This window comes from Camelina sativa, chromosome 4, assembly GCF_030686135.1.
Source record: "Camelina sativa cultivar CO46 ecotype springtype chromosome 4, ASM3068613v1".
NCBI lineage: Eukaryota > Viridiplantae > Streptophyta > Magnoliopsida > Brassicales > Brassicaceae > Camelina > Camelina sativa.
Genome location: NC_141883.1, coordinates 32,283,317 through 32,302,675, shown reverse-complemented (window position 1 = coordinate 32,302,675; position 19,359 = coordinate 32,283,317). Strand labels below are relative to the sequence as shown.

The following is a 19,359-nucleotide window of genomic DNA, read 5'->3' as shown; positions in this document are numbered from 1 at the left end:
CGACATCCTTACGGTTCCATTGAATTCCAGACATGACATAATTTATTGAGATCTCATTATTATGAATACCTTCAGGACCTTGAGGTTCAGCGTCCCAAATCTCATTTGGTACCTTAGGCTTTGCCACGGCTATGTCTGTATTTTCTGTAATACCCTTAACCTTGGTCTGTTTTGCACCTTTAGACTTTTGAGGGTTCTTATCTTTGGTACTTAATGGTCTACCTCATTTTAAACGTGGCTTAGACTCTATAGAAACTTGATTATTGTGTTCCTTCTGAACATCAATACGTACTGGTGCATTACAACCTGGTATGTATGATTTTGTTACTCTCTTTGGGTCAGCAAAGGAATCTGGCAATTGTATAGCTAGCTTTGCAAATGTACAATTTTCTGGACCTCTGCATCACAGGCTAGAGTCTGAGGATCTTGCCAATTCAAGGATGTTTGATTCCATGTTAATTCTTTAACCAGCTTGCTGGTCTCTCCACTCAACATTGGGAATTCGGATTCTGTAAATTGACAGTCCGCGTATCTGGCCTTAAATAAATCTCCTGTGGTTGGCTCAAGATACTTTATAATGGTGGAAGACTCATATCCAACATATATTCCCATCCTCCTTTGAGGTCCCATCTTAGTTCTCTGTGGTGGAGCAATAGGTACATAAACGGCACAACCAAATATTTTGAGATGGGATATGTCTGGCTCATGACCCGTTAATAATTGGGATGGTGAATATTTGTGTTCACTAGATGGCCTGATGCGTATAAGTTCTGCCGCATGTAAAACTGTGTGTCCCCAAGCTGACATAGGAAGCTTCGATCACATTAGCAATGGTCAAGCAATTAATTGTATTCGTTTAATGAAGGATTCAACTAATCCGTTTTGTGTACGGACATGTGCCACAGGATTTCCACACTCACCCCCATGGACATACAATAATCATTAAACACTTGAGATGTAAATTCACCAGCATTGTCTAGACGTATAGTCTTAAGTGGAAAATCTGGAAAATGTGCCCTTAGTCTTATAATTTGAGCTAACATCATAGCAAATGCTAGGTTCATTGTGGATAACAAGAAAACGTGTGACCATCTGGTTGATGCATCGATCATAACTATAAAATATCTAAACGTCCCACAAGGTGGGTGTATTGGTCCACATATATCACTATGTATCCTTTCCAGAAAGTTTAAAGTCTCTTTATTGACTTTGGCTTGTGATGGCCATATAATAAGTTTCCCTTGTGCACATGCTACACACATGAGATTTTTAGGGATAACTTTTCTCTCTTTAAGGGTGTGCCCATTTGAACTATTAATCAGTTTACGCATCATGTTCGTACACGGATGGCCAAGCCGGTCATGCCATAGAGTGAACTGTTCATTGAACATTTTGTGCTTTGCCAAGTTAGCTTCTATCATGTTAATCTTAGCCTGGTATAAACCAGTGGCTAGTGCAGGTATAGTCTTTAGGACCTTCTTATGTCCATTTACAATTTCAGTAATGTATAGAAATTTTTTGCTACCTTCACCCTTTGTTTTAATATGATAACCATTCAACCGAATGTCTTTAAAGCTCAATAAGCTTCTCTTAGAGCTGAATGAGTACTAGGCATCACTTAGTTCAATATGTGTGCCATTAGGTAATAATATATGAGCTTGGCCGTAGCCTTCTATTAAGCTTGCTATACCCGCAATTGTACTAACATTGGCACTTTTCATTATGAGGTTTATGAAATATCTTTTATCCTTTAATATTGTGTGGCTGGATCCACTGTCCACCACTAGTACACTCATATCCTCGGCCATTTTTATAATGACAATAATTTTGTTTTAAATTTTAATAAAACAAGCAAATAAATATTGAAATAAAATCATTGAATTTAAACCAAAATAATTATCCAATACATAAACCGAAATAAAGCATAAAAGCTTAGAATTTAAACCAAGGCCATAACATAAAATTAGTTATCTTCTTTAAAACAATCGGAAGTCTCATAGGCTAGTGAGTCATCATTCTCATGGTCGAAGTCATCTTCACCATCGAGATGCACATAGTTCTTCAAGACTTCTTGATATGCATCAATAAGATGCTTAGGTGTTCTGCAATTCTTGACCCAATGGTTAGACATACCACATCGGTGACAAACCGATTTAGCCTTGTTTTGTGGTTTAAAGGACCCACGGCCCCGACCACCACGGCCACGGCCTCCACGGCCTCCACGGCCATAACCATCAAAGCGGCTAGCTTGGTACTGTCCACGACCACCACGTCCTCTACCACCACGGCCATGGCCATAGTGTATTTCTCTGTGGACATAGTTGGTCTCCTTGGGCTCTTTAGGCTCATTAGAATTTTTCTTTGCCACATCTACCTTGTGTGCTTCTGGTAATGGGGCTGTACCAAGAGGTCTCATAGCACTATTCATCAACAACAGCTCATTGTTCTGCTCAGCTAGTAGCAAACATGAGATTAGGGCCCCATAGGTTTTAAAACCTTTTTCACGGTACTGTTGCTGAAGTAGTATGTTGTGAGTGCTAAAAGTAGACAATGTCTTCTCTAGCAACTCTTTCTCTGTCACCTCAGTACCACACAACCTAAGGAGTGAGACAATCCTAAAAAGCTCTGAGTTATACTCATCCACGGATTTTTAGTCCTGGATCCTTAGGTTTTTCCAATCGAATTGAGCATTTGGTAGGAGCACCGTTTGTTGGTGTCCGTATCTGCGTTTAAGCTTTGTCCAAAGGTCAAAAGGATTCTCTATGGTGAGGTAATGATTCTTGAGACTCTCAGCAAAGTGATGGCGCATATGCATAATGACCTTGTAATTTTGCTTATCGGATGGTTCAAAACCTTCCTCAATGCACTCAAATGAGTCATTTGACTTCAGCATGATCTTAGTGTCCAATGCCCATTGTAGATAGTTGTCTCCAGAAGCATTCAAGGCAGCATAGTCTAGGTTGTTAAGCCTTGCCATCTGCATAAAACAGAAATAGACAACCGATCATTAGCATGCGGTATTTGAGACCGAACCATGCAATCAATCAATAGGTCATGCAGTATTTGAGACCGGACCATGCCTTCAAATTAAACTTAGGTCATGCGGTATTTAAGACCGAACCATGCCATCAAATTAAACTTAGGTCATGCGGTATTTAAGACCGAACCATGCCTTGCCTTATATATATATATTTTTTTTTCGGTTTTTAGTATGCATGGAAACAAACAAAACTAGATAGGAACTAGCATGCAATAATTTCTTTTTTACTTAGATAGAATTTCCTTTTCTTAATATAATTTAGAAATTTTCCTTTTATTATCTTTTCCTTTTCTAATTAGGATTTTAGACAAATTTTAGGGAACTAGAATTTCTCTAGATTCCGATTTTAATTTAGGATTTTAGGGTTCTTATGCAGCCGTAATTTACAGGAAAATTCTATGCCAAATTCGATTAATAATACCCTATGCAAATTCGATTCAATTTCAAGGATGCATGCAGTTTCATATTTTAAATATCCTAGAACAATCAGATTAATATTTCACTTATGGAACTCGATTTTAACAGTTTAGTTCTAGGGTTCTTATGCAGCAAACAATCAAGCAACAATAAACAACAATCAACCGGATTTAAGCTTGACAAAGTTTGGTGCAATTTCACAAACAATCTAACAATCCTAAACGACCGGTTTTAGAGTTTTATAGGATTAAGAGATCTTGAACATTGTTAGTTGTGTACTTGCATGTTTAGGGTTCAATAGTCTTTAAGATCAGGTTCGATTATATGGTCCCATAAGATTTCAATTTTACCTTAACACCAAAGAGGTCTGACCGGTTTTGATCTGGGAGCTAAAGACCTCAGATATCACTTGACCACAAACCACGAACCTCGAACAGAACCGCAAACTGCTTTCTCACGAACTGATCTTGAACCGCTCCTTGTACCGCTCACGTACTGCACTCACCCCGGAACCGCGAACCACGAACCAACCTCGAACTGGTTTCGGATGGAACTTGATCACGAGCACATGTTTGCTCGTGTACAGGAATTAGTTTCGAACAAAGAGGAAAAAGACGGCGGTTTAGGGTTTTGGTGGAAAAAGAAGGATGAACGGCGGCGGTTAGGGTTTTAGGGTTTTACTCAGCTGGATCTTTAGAAACGATCGTACTGATAACGTGTTGTAAACTAGAGAGTTCAAAGTGTAGAATCTCTTGTTCTTATTCATTGATCAAACTCGAGGTTACACATATATATATATATATAGTAAAATACATAACCGACTAACACAAAACCTATTGACCAATGGGCGTTATTGTCTTGAACGGACACGGGCCATGAACGGGCTGTGTATGGACTTGGTTATGGAGTCCATCCAATAAGTGATTTATAACAAAGATAAAGGATTATAGCCTAATAGGGTATTGAATTAGCAACTACTGTATATATTTTCTTTTGTTAACCGAAACGAGTAACCCACCAGACTCATTCCAACATTATTAATTTATTATTAAGACAAATTTAGCAAAATATATAAATATATATTCTAATAATATCAAAATAGTGAAAATTTGTAGTCTCCTAACTTTTTGACAATTTTTTTTTTTTTTTTTTTTGGGCAAACGACAATTTCTATCCAAGATCCTTCTCTTTTCCACACAACTTCTTGGCTAAGCTTTTAAAAAAACCAAAAAAACAATAAATAAAAATAAAAATAAATGAACTTATTGTCGAAGCACTAAGCAGCACAAGGACATAGTACAATCACAGAATCTCATCTCGTCCATGTATATAAATAGACCCCAGACACTAACACACGAAACTCACAAACCAATCTCTCTCAACAAAAAGAAAGAAAACAGAGAATTTTAAAAAAGATTCTAAGTTCTTTTGTAGTGAGATTTTGCAAGTGAGTGAATGCAAAAGATGATGATGGAAGAGAAACTTGTGATCAGTGAACTGGAACTAGGCAAAGATCTCGCGAATCAATTGATGAGCAATCTCAAACACACTTCTTCTTCTGCTGATTCAAACAAAACCTTGATCTCTGAAATCCTCCGTGTTTACCAGAATGCTATTTTCATGCTGAGCCTCAACGAAGACAAGAACACTCTTAAACGAAGAAGCCCTGAGATCGATGATGACAAGGATTCTAAAACCATGCTCAAAAAGAGGTATAAGATTGGTTCTTTCTCTGTCTCTGTTTCAGTTCCAAGGGACGGTTTTTTTTTACATGTGTCTGATTCCTCTGTTTATCTTTTTCTTTTTGCAGGAAAACATCGGAGAAGAAGACAGAGAAAGTTAAGGTTTTTGTTGCAACAGGACAAGACAATGGTTCAATTGAAGATGGTCATTGCTGGAGAAAATATGGACAAAAAGAGATTCATGGATCCAAAAACCCTAGGTAACCCACCATCGATTTTGGGAATTTCAAAAAGTTTTGATTTTTTCTTTCTTTTTTGGGGAATTTGCTAACTCTATGCCTCTCTGTTTATTTACAGAGCATATTATAGATGCACGCATCGATTCACGCAAAACTGTGTAGCAGTGAAGCAAGTTCAGAAATCAGACACAGATCCTTCGGTTTACGAAGTGAAGTATCTCGGAAACCATACTTGTAACAACGCGACCGTCACATCCCCGAAGGCGACGACGACGACCATGAACTTCTCTGTTTCAATGTTCGAAGAAGGAAGAAACAGAGTGAATGTCACAGAGCAGTCTGAAGACATCAAACCGAAGAAATCCGAAGAAGTAATGATGACAAATCTTGAAGATCTGGAGAACAAGAAGAACATTTTCAGAACGTTTTCTTTCCCTAACCATGAGTTTGAGAATGGCCAGTGGAAAAGTAACCTTTTCTTGGGAGATCTTTCTCCTGCGACATCAGGATCTGGAATTACAAGCGAGATTGTAACTGCACCTGCTTCTCTTGAGAATTCTGAAACTGCAGATTCGTATTTCTCATCTTTGGACAATATTATCGATCAGGATTGGTTGTGGTCTGCCCTTTGATTGGTCATTGTAATTGTCTCTTTAATGATGGCAGTAATTATATAGTATAGATTAGCTTTTAGGAGTTTACATGATTTTGGCCCTTTTTTTTTGTTTCAGCAGGGTTTATGAATTTCCCAATGAAGTTGGATTGTACTTTATGACAATTTTAATAAAGAAAGGATTGTATTAAGGCTAGTTTCGGTTGTTAATTTCTTTTTGTTAGGAAGACATATGAATGATTGAATTATGAAAGTGCTTTGTAAACTTAAAAAGATGCAATTATGTATTTAGATGAACATTTTTCAAAAGACAAAAGTAGATAAATCTATTTTTTTTTTTTTTTTTGGGCAAACAAGTAGATAAATCTACCTATTTTTCAAAATACGGTAGAATCGGAAAAAGAGAAATTCCAAACAGTAGAAAATAATAATTCCACTCAACAAAGTTAATTTTAAAATCCCATTTTAAAATCACAATTAATAGTATTAATATGGGCCTTGAGCCCAATTGAAAACTAAAGTAGTACGCCCAATACAGTATGGGGATTGAGCCCAATTGAAAACTAAAGTAGCAAGCCCAATATCGAACAGAGAGACTTGTGTCGATTTCATCAAAGAATTGGTCGGAGAAGATCAAAAAGCAAGTTCCGAAGAAGAAGAAGAAGAAGAAGAAGACGAAGGAGACAGGGATGATTTACCGCAAGTGGAGTTTGCTGTCCGGTCCACCAGTTATCCTCGGCGGAGCCGTAATTGCCGCCGTCGCTGTCGGATTCGTCTTGCAAAACGTATTCTCCGTCCTTCTCTATCTCTTGTTTGGTCGTTAGATCTAGATTGGCTGGGTTTTTTTTTCCCTCCTTTGATCTTATTCGGATCGCAAAACTACTCTTGATGAGTTAGTAATTGGCCCTTTTTCGAACCTTGAGGCGTGAAAGGAACATACTTTAGTTGAAAATTTGTGTTCATTCATAGGCCCAATTGATGGATCAGGATTGCCTATATTAGGATTGAATTCAGAAATCGAATTGCAACGCTGTAAAGTTTTTGACTTTGATCCATATCTATGATTTTCATCAAACCAATTCATCATTTTTTTTTGGTATTTTTGATCCAAAGTTCTAGTTTTGGAGTCTGACTTATGGAGTTTTGATGATCAGGTAACAAAAGGGGAGCAGAAGAAGAATGTCTCAACAAACAAGTGAGAAGACAAAATGGGAAGATGCTACAGAAAAATGTGGTGTGTTAATCATGTGATTTGAAACATTTAGTTCTTGTAGTAAGGCTCAATAATGATTTTGGAAGCTTTCGAATACACTCATCTTTTTGGTGTTTTAGATTCTTGTTGCCAATAATGATATTTCATTTTCCTCATTCTCATCCTTTACATTGATTATAAGTCTCTGTAGGAGTTAGAACAAAGTTTAGCTTAGAATGTGTTAGTATAATCAAACACGGATGTTCAGAGATACAAGTTGAACACAACGGGGAGTTTCATGAACATTTCTTTAAATTTCTTCATGCAGCTCTCCTTGGCACTCTCATCCCGAACCCACGCTTTAGCTTATCCACCCTGACCATGTAGCATCAAAGTCAGATACATTAACTAGAATGGTAAGGCTAAAGAGAAATTTTATAGGCTTTGTGGGGAAGCTTACGTTGGGGCAAGTTTGCCAAGACTATCTAGCTCTTCACCGGTATCTTCGTCTATCACTCTACCTGAGATGTAAACAGTGTAGGATCGATCTCTGTCGCGTGGGAGACCTCTGGCAGTGAGCAAGCGCAGGTCTTTCTGGTGAAGCTCTCTTCCGTTCACAAATACTCCTGTGGTTCCGCCAGCACAATTCTCTGGCATTGGGTAATTGAGCTCCTCAATGAAAGGCTGTAAGAAAAGTGTCACCTTTCGCCAGTGTTAGTACACATTCTGAAGAAAATGAAGAGAGATTGAAGAATATAGACAATTCATTGGTTGGTGTTTACCGGTAATATTCCAAGACAGTGACTTCCCATTATTCCCCAGAATCCAGCTCTGTAGTCGTACCTGGTACCAAGCAACATAACAGAAGAGAACCATCAGCCCTAGTCGGTGAGAAAAATTAATGAGATTGAAGGGCTTCATGTACCAGTAGTTTCCTGGCCTGATTGGTCCAGCCTGCTTCTCTGCCATTTTCACCAGACGTTCAGCTACTGGATGCCCATTTACTGAGACATCACTTCTACCTTCGTTCTGTATAGACTTCTTCAGATCCTTGAAGCTATTCTTCACAATACTCGCGAATCCGCCTTTCTTGGTTCTTCCCTGATCATCGGTATAGTCATTGGCAGAATCTTGAGACACTTCATTGTTGTGAGAGTAATCATTAACGTCCATCTCAATTGCTACTGAATCTTTTTTCATAGAGTTCTGTCTCATGGCTGTTTTGCTCAGCACGACCCTGTCCTGTTCTGAACGAGAACTTCGGCTCCTTGGCCCAGACCGGTCTCTTACATTGATCGAAGAGTATTCAAAGTGTTTGTGAAGAGGTAAATCAGGAGTAACTTTTCCTGTTGAACTGTCTGAACTTAGCTCGTCTTCAGTCACACTAGGAGTAGAATCCGCAGTCTGCATTTCTTGAGCTTTGTCAGAATTCAAAGTCAGACCAGTTGATACGTCGGTTAGTCCTCTATCCATTGCATGGAATTCGTAAGCAGTATTATCATAGTCAGAAGAGAAGTTAGCAGAAGTTACCCAATTCAGCCTACTATGAGTTTCTGCTTTTTTGGCTGAAGCAGGATCCGTAGAGAGAATGAGTTTCTTATCAACAAAGGAATAATCTATTACACAAGAGCAGGCTCCGCACCGCATTCTCTGTTGCTTTCTCGTCGCAGAATCTGTTTTGTCTGGCAATTTCAGAAGTTTGAAGCAGTTTTTACAATTTATAAATGGTGCACCACCAGCCACAGGGTGGATTAGGCGAGTACCACTTGAAGATGATACAGCTTTACGGGAACGAACACGAGTAATAGCATTCATTCGCGCATCCCCATATCCACTCTGGCATCTTCCATGGAGCTGTGGACCAGGAGAGTGAGAACCAGGAGGATGCGGAACAAAGGTTCTCGGACTATGCAATGAAGTATCAAAACCAAAACTTCTCTCATGAGGGTAAAAACCGGCATTATGCAGAGCATCAGGCAATCCTGAGGGAGGAAACACTGAGCCTGAAGCTCTGTGGTATGGATCATAGCAGTGGGAACACGAGCAAGTTGATTGATGTAACATCCCATTTCTCAGATGTGTATCGAACAAGTCATCACCATTATTATTGGCAATATACTGTCTTGAGTTGTGCAGATGAGATGGCTGCAGAGTTCTTTCACGCATCTGGATCCCAAGAGGATCTCCATAAGCTGGAACATGAGACTGATTATGCATCGGACCACGCAGAGAAACATCAGGGTTATTGCCATATAGACATGGTGGTTCAGGTTCTGGATAATGACGGTAATATGAAGAACTTGCAAATGGAGCCTTTTTGAATCTTGAAGAAGAACACAAGATCTGCTGCTCTTTAGGTTGAAGAAGCTGTTCTTTTAGCTTATCCAATTTTCTCACTAGTCCAGCTCTGTCTTGATCAATTGCTTCATCACTAGACAGGGGATCTGTAAAATAGTTAGAAGGGGAGAATCTGAAACCTTCATAATCGCATGTCTTTGTTGTTCTTCGCCTTAACCGAGCCGAACCCGGTTGAGAATCGTTATCACCAGAATTAACAACATTCAGTTTCGAACTAGGATCACTGTGAACCTCCCAAGTCTGTGTTTGACCATTATTATGTTGGTGTCTTAATGAAGCATTTGAATCAGATTTTTCATCATCACTAAAACCAGAGTTAACTTCAGTTTCTTTGGCTGTATTATCCACGGACTCAACCGACACCAAATCTGCTTCACGGTCCTTGTTTTTGGCTTTACATACAGAACAAAACAAACAAACAAAACACTATATTGGGTCAGAATTGTTTTATCCTCTAATCGTCGACATAACATACTTAAAAAGAGTGTTGAAACAATCAAAAACAAGAACTAATCTCTCGAAATTATGCTTTCTTAATTGACCTTTGTTCAGGTAAAGAGAAGATGAAAATGGAAACTAACCGCAAAGAACGGTTCCACAACCACCACACTGAAAAAAGGAGCAATCTTTAGGCTCTGGTAAGAGATTCTTGCACTTGGGACAACGAACCAGCCTTAGTTGGATCGTGGAGTCGGCCATCACCAGGAGAAATTTAAACAAACACACAGAAACAAAATTGTCACTCAGCTTTTACAAGAAAGATACTCAACAATCAATTCAAATTCAAGAAGATAAACTAAGAAGACTTGTTATTGCTGTCAAGTCTTTTAAAGAGATGAAGAAGGTCTCCTAGCCTTCTTCATTCTTGAAACCAAAAGATAATAGGGAGAGAGAGAGAGACTAGAGGAAACTGAGTTTTTCAACTTTCAAATCGATTTATTTTGGGCGGGCCAATCTACAGAGTGGGGTCATTATATCGTTTTCTAATTCTTCCCTTCTTTCACTTTCAGAGCCACCACCAAAGGAATGTAGTATTTTAAAGATTACCTATACCTTTTACTTTTTTCATGTTTTAGTTTGGAATTCCATATTGTGTAATTCGGAATTTACTTGTTACATTAAAAAGGTAAGTAAGTGTAATGCTGGTTAAAGTTTTAAGAGAAATTACTATAAAAAAATAACGCTGAAGCCTGAAGTGATAGATAAGTCAAGGTTAAGGTCAAAAGGCCAAACTGGTTCTGACTTCTGAGACAATAATAAAGGAAACATTAAATTGATGATAGTGTGGTAGAAAAGTGGTTAGTTGTCTATTTCTCATTTATTTATATATATATAGTTCTACTGATTTTGAATTTCTAATGCTGCTATGCTATATTTGTTTATATTTAAGTAGTTTGAAACTTTGAGGTTATTGTCAAAAATTAAGATACGAATATTTTTCAAAAGACTGAACGAGGGAAACGAATCAAGCTTATTCCAATTTTTCATTCGAGAAAGAAACAAAGCAACAAACAAAAATTTGAACATGGTCGTTGAACCAAAGGCTACACTAGTATATAATTACTTTATACAAAAGGTGAAAGCAAATAGAGTAGCTTTTATGTTTTCACGCACTTCCCCATTCAATAAGGTTTGTGCTTTGTACTAGCGGTTGGACCCTAAATATGGGCCTCTATGGGAGTAACCTTAAGCCCATTCGGAACATATGTATTTCTTTTTGCTCACTGTTCTGTAACGTTAAAAAAATTCATATCTGGTGTTTTTTTTTTTTTTTTTTTTTTTTAACACTTCGTTCATTCATTGATTCATAATCTTGTACAAGAGTTGATACATTAGAGATATACCAACACTGAGTAAATCAAAATACACATCCACAAATACATAACCAATCAATAAAAAGAACGATAGAGAAGTGAATTTTCACGATGCTTTGGAAACCAAAACCTTACTCGCCAAACAGATTATCTTTCCCTCTCTAGAATCAATCCCAAAGTTATGAGATCGTCGTTCTTAACTATCTTCTCATGAAAGAAACTCCACAGTCGTCTAATATTAGTGATGATACTCAATATCTTCTCTTGCATTAATTCTTCGATTCTCCATAAGTTTGCTATGCCTGGATCCCAGATTCGCCGATCTATATGCCATAAATCTCTTTCAACTTTATACTCAATCCCTTTCAGTAAACGGGACGATGGATATTGGGCATCATGAAAAATGGAGAAATCTTTCACGGAGATAACGGACTCGTTGTATGTTGAATCAAGTAACCAAAGCATTCTAACAAACCAAGAATGAATTGCCTCCCTAAAGAGAGGAAGATGTTGGAAACGATTGCGTTTCCACTTTCTAAAAGAAAAATCCCAAATCGAGATTGCATAGACTATTTGCTCAAGAGAACTCGAAGTTACACCTTCTGCTTCACGGTTTGGCAACGTTTTTGCATGGAACTGATTATCCATTGTGAACATGAACACAAACGCTGCCACCATGCAAAAGAAGGAGATAGATCGGAAACAAATCCGATATAAGTGAGTGTTTCCCATGGCAATTATTGAAAACAGAAAAAGAAAACAAACTTAAAAGCAAAGAAGAACCACCGGCAAGTGCCGGCGGCCCGTAAAAAGCAATGAAGAAAACGGTTTTGTTAGATCCTCTTTTGTGTCGCTGGAGAGAATTTCAGTTTTTTTTTTTTAATGACCGTTTTTAGTGTTTATTTTATTTTTACTAGGCATAAATAGTACACAAATTAATCAAAAGATATAACACACACACATTAAACGCTGAACATTACCAAATTATTCTTACAAAACCATTTATTAACAAAAAACATACAAGTCATATTTCAATATCATTTATATTTAGATAATGTAGAAATTAATTTTATCATAGGAATATAAAATAACTTTATAGATTTCGATCTTAACAAAAAACAATATCAGAATTTAATAAATGGTTTATAGTCTGTTGATTAATTTGCCGCAGCCGCAGCATTTAGCAAAAGAACAGCCTCATTTTCTATAGGTACTACAGAGTTTCAGACTATAAATGTTTTAGATTAACAAAGATCCTTAAACTTAATCAAGTGGTGGTGGTCTAATGGTTTTCATTTGAGGAAGAGTTGCCTTGTAGCTTTAAGCCAAAGATCAATTCTCTGCAAATTTACTAAATCACACTGTTTGACTAATCGAAAGGTAACGCTTTAGACCCATATGAAAATCTGGTGAGTGGGCTACTCGAAAACTATGTTTATAGTCGTACGTTATAGAAGAAAAAAATCCTTACACAAAAGTTATATGGGAGACGGGGAGCAAAATGAATTATTCCCAATTTATATCACATCTCAGTTTATCTTAAAGTAAGATCTCTGAAATAAACGCAATTTTCATCACACAAAACAACTCGAGAAAAAAAAGATTAAAACTTGCGTACATATATATTTTTTGAAAATGACTTGCGTACATATTAGAAGAACAGCTTATTGTAACAAGAATTCCACGAAAACTACAAAGCAAACAATTTTTTTGTTTTTAGTTAGCAAAAAAAAACACAACAAGCAAACATTTTCTTCTTATTGACTCGTTCCTTCTTTTCGTCGTTCTTCTTTCCATTCCACCAACGTTTCCTCGTAGTCGACGCAGAGGAACAGTCTTCGTTATTTTTATTCATCAAAGCTCGTAGAGTCACACCAGACTTAGACTGTCGCGCGAGAGGAGATAAAGGCATTAGTTGACGTTCGATGATGTGAGCAAAAGAGGCGAGTTCGTAAGAATCATAGAGAGGACTCCCACAGTCCCAGATTTTATGATCACGATTATCAATAATCTTTTCTTGCGAGTTAATTGCATAGACTCTTGCGTTTGTCATCGGTGAAAGACTAAAAGAGTTCTCTCAAAGTGGATTTCTTAAGTGTTTAAAGGGGTTTTTTTTTTTTTTTTTGCTTTGTTCATGTATCGAAATTTGTTTGCTATATATAGGCCTGGACTGCTAATTTTTTGTGTGTATGTGTCAGCCTGTGTAAATAATTATTGTCGCTATGTTTAGTTGCAAATCAAGAGCTACATAATTGATAATTGTGGATAATGTTTATGTATGTACTTAATAATACCAGATTTTATTACTGTTTATTTATAATAAATTACAGCTGTTGTTTTTTCTTATTAGATTATTATTTTATTTTTTTGGTAAGGTTCTTATTAGATTATTTTAAAATAAGAAAATATCAATATATTCATCTTCTTTACTTTTTTCGACATATCAACTGATACAGATGATACATATATTCATCTTCTTTACTTTTTTTGACCAACTTTTTTTTTTGGTGTGGTTATATATGATTATGTAGGAAAATTTAGCATAATATATATGTAAGAATAATAAATTTGTTGAGTATATTTTGTAGAAAAATGTAAAAATTTACATATTTTACACAAAAAATCAAAAATTTTAATTTATTTTTTGAAAGATATCACACTACAATGTTTTAAAATAACATTTTTGTTTATATTAATTTTTTTACTTAATAGTTAATAATCTTCTTATGGAAATTATAATATTATTATTATTATTATTTTTGTATGGGGCTCCAGAATTCATTGGTCCGGCTCCCCAAATAAATTTTCTATTAAAAAAAAAAATTGGTCAAACATTTCTGAGAAAGTAATATTTAGTTTTCTAAATAAAGATCATTGTACGTTATAGTATTAAACAATCATATAAAGAAACAACAGATTTGTTATTTAAAAAACGTATGCAAATGCAATGAACCCATGTGGTCTGGTACTCCGACGATATGTAAAGGAAATATACATCATCGTTCCTAGGAAAAAAATCTGAAAATATGGATAATACACTAATTGGCTAGTTTGTACTTTGTACGAATATATATAGCTGTCTGATTATATAATTTATAGTTTTTATATAACGTGGAGTATAATACATACGTACGTATTAATCCACTAAATTACGGTAGGTCGCTTGATCAGACATATGATTATATAAACATGAGAGTGGATAAATAGTAATATGTCCCCGTACAACATATATAGCATCTAGTTATAGCATTTCCGCCGTTCGATATCAGTATATTGGATTTACAATTTACAAAGATCATCTTGTGGACCGATAGTAAATTTTTCTAAATTCATTTTTTTTTTGGTTTCACATCTATCAACTTTTTTTCTTTCCAATATTTTTAATTTATACCAAGCATTAGTTATTATGCTCAGACTTGTAACCAACTTGAATGACCATGCTTGTGTTATAAAATATAAATAAAACTTACGCCTTCAACTCAACATGTTGTAAATCATATATATGTCGTCCAAACTCATATATAAGCGAGTTGTTGTTAGTGTTAGTGGACTACAGGTAAATGATAAATCTTAGATTACTTTTCGTAATCAGTAGAAGTCTCTTAACAAACGTCTGTCCCACCAATAATGTCATAATCACGTATAGAGCTTCTCAGGCAAAATCACACCACTACCACAATGTATTTCTTCTCTTCAGCTACTCAGCCTACTCTATTGTTTAGTATGATTGATTCGTGTTTTTGAGAAAAGCACCAAACTTTTTTGTCTAAATTCATTTATTAATAGCATTATTGGTTTTGATTTAATTACATGTTCAATTTTAAAAAGTATATACTTTTAGTTTCAGTTAGGTTAGGTATTTTTGTTTTTGAATATAATTCGGTTTTCTAATAAAAAGAAAAAGGAAAACAGTATGGTGTTAAATTTGGATTCGGTTTCGTATATCAAACTTTTAATTTGGTTCAGGTCAGATCTAACTAAAATAGATTATCCGAGTTATATTCTCCAATCTTAATTGCAATCAAATTCGAATCTTGATTCAATTTCTAACAAAAAAAAAAAAGGTAACGTCACATCAGAAATCTATTTATTTCCCAAACACTGATTGCACAAAAAGCAAAGTAAAGACCACTGTGATACATATATTTCTTCTATAAAAGATAGAAAGTTATTTCCCTTATGCTCAAATTAAATAACTTAAAGAAACTATATTGACAATGAAGACAAGAAAGACAAATGAAAAACCAACTAAAAACCACTTTTCTTGATATCATCACAAATGTTGTTTAGTCAAACGCTGTGCTGAAGTAATTACTCACCACATTCTCACACAGAATTTGGAGAACCTTTGCATTACTTGGCTTCACACATCGTGGCATCTTAAACTGTCCAGCCGACGAACCAAGCCCGAGAAAATGTTCTTGAACCTTCCTGAAAGTTCCTTTCCTGACAACTTTCAGCTCTAACGCTCCAATGGTCTTGCATTTTCTGGAGCTAACGTAACCGGCATCGATGAATCCTCGGTCTAAACAGTTGCAGCAATCTTGAAGAACGTCTTCGTTTGTTTCACCTGAAATCTCCCAGAATATAGCGTAATGCCCTGGATCTGTCGAGACATCGACGTGGCTAGAGAAGTCTATGACTTCGATCTTTTCTTCTGAGAGTCTCTTTGCAGCAGACTCTACTGAAAGCTGCAGGTCTCGTTCTGTGTTCTTGTCGATGTTGATCGAGAGAATCAGGTTTCTCCTGCATATGAATTTTAGTTGGGGAGTGTTGTTGTAGAATCCTTCGATCTTTACCACATCTCCAAGCCGGTATCGATACAACCCTGTGCAATGTGGATCAAACGGGACTTTAAGCATCCATTACGAGACAGATAATATAATACATAAACGAATGTTGGACTTAAAACAACGGTATGTACCTGCGTAGTTTGTGATGACAACCTCGTACTCTTCTCCGATCTTGACTTCAGTTAAACCAACTGGTTTCTCCTCTCCTTCCCCTGTTTCAGACAGAGGAAGAAACTCGAAATAACCGAGATTCGGAATCACTGCGAATGTAGCTTCCTCTGGAGACAATCTCGGGGTAACATTAGCAGCAATCCATCCTTCGGAGCTACCGTAGTCATGACTCACTAGAGGTAGATCTCCCGCGTAATGTCTCAGCTTATGCACATACGGCTCCATGGAGCCAGTCATGATCCCGTAAACATACTTTGCGTTTGGGAAGAGCGCGGGAATCAGTCCGTACCAGTTGCTCAAACTCATACATTTGGTGCGGATAGTCTCCGCTAGTTCAGGGTTAGGTGTGAGCAGCTTGGACATTGCGGCACGCACTGATGGGACAGTAATACGGTTGCTTAGGACACCGTCTTTGATATCGGTAACAATCTCTTCCCAAACCTGTTCAAAGGTTCTAAACGCGTGAACTATACCGTGAGCAAAGACTGCAAAGACGTACTGAACTTGGTCTCGGAAGAGGATTCCGGACAAGAGATGGCAATACAAGGCTTGATGGACATCAGGACTAAAAAGAACTTCGTCAGGACTACAAGAAAGAGACGTTATAGATTTCATCCCGGCTTTGAAGTTAGGGTTCCGGTAAACGTTTGTGGTTGCGGTTCCTACGGGGACACCTCCCGTTGATATGTACTGCTTGCTGCTGAAGATAAATTGCAAAGCTCTCCCATTGTCGTCAATCGGAAATTCTCTGTTACAAGAGAAAAAAAAAGAAAAAAAAACATAACATGTTAAGAACGCATAGAGTCGGTGGTATAATTACATCCTTATTAGTTGCTCTCTGTTCATGTGAATGGGTGGAACAGAGAAAAGTGTATTAATGTGGGGAACACAATCACTAATCCACTATACCTACCTGTTTCTGAAGGCGAAAGCAGTGCGAAACAGTTGTAATGTGTTCTCCATTAACTCATCAGTGAAAGGAATAAACTTTGGACGGCCTTGACTAGTTCCAGAGCTGTTGATTAGATTATATAAACACAACAAAAAAGATTCATTCATCCATTAATCTCTAATAAACAGAAAGAAAGAAGAGAAAGAGAGATGTATTGAACGGCAAGTAAGTTAGATAGAAACCTCAAGGAAATGGCAGAAACAGGGTGGCCAGTGAGAATAGGTGAAGTGTCACCATCGACCATTCTTTTGATGTAAGGCTCTAACTCAACATCAGTGACTAAAGGGACCATTGATTTGAAAGCCTCTTCAGGGTCAGTGGCGTTTCCATCGAGACCAAAGTTTCGTAAGTAGATGGCGGATTTGTTCTTGAGTAGAATATCTTCCAAGGTCTGTTTCTGGACTTGATCAGCGTTTCTTGTCATTTCCTCGAATTCATCAATTACTCTGTTCATGTCGAAAGTTTCAACCTTCTCCAACATCCTAAATTAGAAACCAATAAAAACAAAAGAAAGTGATCAGATTCTGACAGAATTGCAGAGAGAGGGACAGAGAATGTAATAAGGAAGGAAGAAAGAAAACCTAAAGGTCTTTATTTTTCAGAGCATCTATAAAGGGAAAGTTTTTTAAAAAAAAATTCTTGCAACAGAAAAACCAAAAGATTTGTGGAAAAAAATTATTCGAAACTTTATAGCAGTTTTATTTTTTTTAGAAAGGGGGGCTAAAACGGTTTTACGGAATCCACGTAAACTCTTCTTAATCTGATGACTCGGGCGGGGAAAGCTCGTTATCGAATCGAAACTAAGCAAGGAAGGAATCACGAATCCAAGGGTTTTTGTTTTTTGTTCTAGAAGTTATAATCAGACATCCAAATCGGAATCTTTCAGATTGAATAAGTAAGAAGAGAGAACTTTTGGAATCTATATATCTGAACAACAAGAAGAAGAAGAAGAAGAAAAAGTCAACGAGGTCGGAACCGGAGAAATCAGGAGAGTGTTTTTTTTTTTTTTTCCCCGATCAGAAGAAACGGATTAGTCAGGAATATGAAAACGTAAAGCTTTAATTTCCAGATTAAAAAAGAAGAAGTCAGAAAAGAGTACCTGGTTTTGTTGCTACTGCGAGCTCTCTGTGTTGTGTTTATAGAGCTTAGTGGAAGATAGAAGAGAGAAATAAGAAAATAAAGTTGAGTGTGATTATGGAAAGTCAAGAGATAGCTGTGAAATTTATAGACAAACCATTTCTTCTTTTTTTTTTGTTCTTTTAAAGAAAAAAAAAAAAAAAAAGAGGACGGAGGAGGAAAAGAAAAAAGAAGAAAGAAAAGATGTTGCAAGATTAGTGAAAGCCGTTAGTTACTTGGCTGCTCTCTTTTTTATTGTGGGTGTGTTTGTTTATATCTCAATTCTGGCCGATGGGATGTATCTCTTTTTTCATTTGTTTTAGTAAGAATTATTGGTTTGAGATTTAAATAAATAACTCTAAATATTAGGTAAAATCCGTTGTTATTATATATAAAATGTTATTAATTTATGATTTGTAAAGAATCGTTTAAAATCTTAACAAAGTTGGGTTATTAAATGTAGAATCTTATAAAATCATTAAAAGTTTTGTGTTATTTAGTTAAAATAAAAAAATCTATAATTGTTAATGAATACTGTTATTACGTTATTGGTTTATGATTTTATACATTTTTTTTTCAAAATAAAGTCACAAAAAATATGAGAAAAATACTTTTCACAAAATTTAAAAAAACTAATCAACAATATTCTCTAATAATCTTTAAAAAAATTTTATTTAATATTTTTTTGATGATTTTGTTGAAGTCTTTAAAATTCTTTATAAATTAAAATTTAATAACACCTTCCTGTTTTTTTTCTCCCACCATATATATTTTTTTTCTTTCGTTCTTGATATGAGTTGTGTCCAATCCGTAAAGTTATTATCTTGGTTTTAGGACCATCGTCGGATAATGTCATTTTGTTACTTGGTTCTTCTCTATGCCAAAACAACTTTAGTTTATTACTGTTATCATAAGGCTTTGTTTGGACGCGCATTTTCATGTTACCCATACCATGAACCAAAAGAATCGCAT

The 19,359-nt window shown here is 36.2% G+C and overlaps 5 protein-coding genes across 5 annotated transcripts; 2 read left to right on the top strand and 3 right to left on the bottom strand.

Moving 5' to 3' along the window:
* Positions 1 to 1,963: 1,963 nt before the first annotated feature.
* LOC147946412 (uncharacterized) lies at positions 1,964 to 2,977 on the bottom strand. Its single transcript, XM_087509604.1, has 4 exons — positions 2,705 to 2,977; positions 2,497 to 2,581; positions 2,256 to 2,397; positions 1,964 to 2,102 (listed from the first exon to the last, which is right to left on the bottom strand). The coding sequence occupies exons 1-4, from the start codon at positions 2,975 to 2,977 to the stop codon at positions 1,964 to 1,966; spliced, it is 639 nt and encodes a 212-aa protein (XP_087365730.1).
* A 1,747-nt stretch (positions 2,978 to 4,724) lies between these two features.
* Positions 4,725 to 6,187, top strand: LOC104783212 (putative WRKY transcription factor 46). Its single transcript, XM_010508339.3, has 3 exons — positions 4,725 to 5,169; positions 5,268 to 5,399; positions 5,497 to 6,187. The coding sequence occupies exons 1-3, from the start codon at positions 4,913 to 4,915 to the stop codon at positions 6,008 to 6,010; spliced, it is 903 nt and encodes a 300-aa protein (XP_010506641.1). The 5' UTR covers positions 4,725 to 4,912; the 3' UTR covers positions 6,011 to 6,187.
* Positions 6,188 to 6,585: 398 nt separating this feature from the next.
* On the top strand, positions 6,586 to 7,359 carry LOC104783211 (succinate dehydrogenase subunit 8, mitochondrial). The gene is made up of 2 exons (XM_019245112.2): positions 6,586 to 6,776; positions 7,146 to 7,359. The coding sequence occupies exons 1-2, from the start codon at positions 6,681 to 6,683 to the stop codon at positions 7,188 to 7,190; spliced, it is 141 nt and encodes a 46-aa protein (XP_019100657.1). The 5' UTR covers positions 6,586 to 6,680; the 3' UTR covers positions 7,191 to 7,359.
* Positions 7,331 to 10,549, bottom strand: LOC104783210 (uncharacterized). Its single transcript, XM_010508338.3, has 5 exons — positions 10,123 to 10,549; positions 8,109 to 9,933; positions 7,966 to 8,026; positions 7,644 to 7,867; positions 7,331 to 7,558 (listed from the first exon to the last, which is right to left on the bottom strand). The coding sequence occupies exons 1-5, from the start codon at positions 10,238 to 10,240 to the stop codon at positions 7,504 to 7,506; spliced, it is 2,283 nt and encodes a 760-aa protein (XP_010506640.2). The 5' UTR covers positions 10,241 to 10,549; the 3' UTR covers positions 7,331 to 7,503.
* Positions 10,550 to 15,420: 4,871 nt separating this feature from the next.
* On the bottom strand, positions 15,421 to 18,703 carry LOC104783209 (jasmonoyl--L-amino acid synthetase JAR1). Its single transcript, XM_010508336.3, has 5 exons — positions 18,371 to 18,703; positions 17,454 to 17,753; positions 17,233 to 17,334; positions 16,280 to 17,067; positions 15,421 to 16,183 (listed from the first exon to the last, which is right to left on the bottom strand). The coding sequence occupies exons 2-5, from the start codon at positions 17,750 to 17,752 to the stop codon at positions 15,642 to 15,644; spliced, it is 1,731 nt and encodes a 576-aa protein (XP_010506638.1). The 5' UTR covers position 17,753; positions 18,371 to 18,703; the 3' UTR covers positions 15,421 to 15,641.
* Positions 18,704 to 19,359: the final 656 nt, after the last annotated feature.

Excerpts from the sequence above, each read along its gene's own strand:
- LOC147946412 (XM_087509604.1), bottom strand. The coding sequence starts at position 2,977 with ATGGCAAGGCTTAACAACCTAGACTATGCTGCCTTGAATGCTTCTGGA. Across the intron at positions 2,582-2,704 it reads GATACGGACACCAACAAACG|GTGACAGAGAAAGAGTTGCT; the intron begins GTGCTCCTACCA and ends TGTGGTACTGAG. Across the intron at positions 2,398-2,496 it reads GCAACAGTACCGTGAAAAAG|CCCCATTACCAGAAGCACAC; the intron begins GTTTTAAAACCT and ends CTCTTGGTACAG.
- LOC104783209 (XM_010508336.3), bottom strand. The coding sequence starts at position 17,752 with ATGTTGGAGAAGGTTGAAACTTTCGACATGAACAGAGTAATTGATGAA. Across the intron at positions 17,335-17,453 it reads GTTTCTGCCATTTCCTTGAG|CTCTGGAACTAGTCAAGGCC; the intron begins GTTTCTATCTAA and ends TCTAATCAACAG. Across the intron at positions 17,068-17,232 it reads GCTTTCGCCTTCAGAAACAG|AGAATTTCCGATTGACGACA; the intron begins GTAGGTATAGTG and ends CTCTTGTAACAG.
- LOC104783210 (XM_010508338.3), bottom strand. The coding sequence starts at position 10,240 with ATGGCCGACTCCACGATCCAACTAAGGCTGGTTCGTTGTCCCAAGTGC. Across the intron at positions 7,868-7,965 it reads ACTGTCTTGGAATATTACCG|CCTTTCATTGAGGAGCTCAA; the intron begins GTAAACACCAAC and ends CTTTTCTTACAG. Across the intron at positions 7,559-7,643 it reads CTTGGCAAACTTGCCCCAAC|GGTGGATAAGCTAAAGCGTG; the intron begins GTAAGCTTCCCC and ends CTACATGGTCAG.
- LOC104783211 (XM_019245112.2), top strand. The coding sequence starts at position 6,681 with ATGATTTACCGCAAGTGGAGTTTGCTGTCCGGTCCACCAGTTATCCTC. Across the intron at positions 6,777-7,145 it reads TCGGATTCGTCTTGCAAAAC|GTAACAAAAGGGGAGCAGAA; the intron begins GTATTCTCCGTC and ends TTTGATGATCAG.
- LOC104783212 (XM_010508339.3), top strand. The coding sequence starts at position 4,913 with ATGCAAAAGATGATGATGGAAGAGAAACTTGTGATCAGTGAACTGGAA. Across the intron at positions 5,170-5,267 it reads AAAACCATGCTCAAAAAGAG|GAAAACATCGGAGAAGAAGA; the intron begins GTATAAGATTGG and ends TTCTTTTTGCAG. Across the intron at positions 5,400-5,496 it reads CATGGATCCAAAAACCCTAG|AGCATATTATAGATGCACGC; the intron begins GTAACCCACCAT and ends GTTTATTTACAG.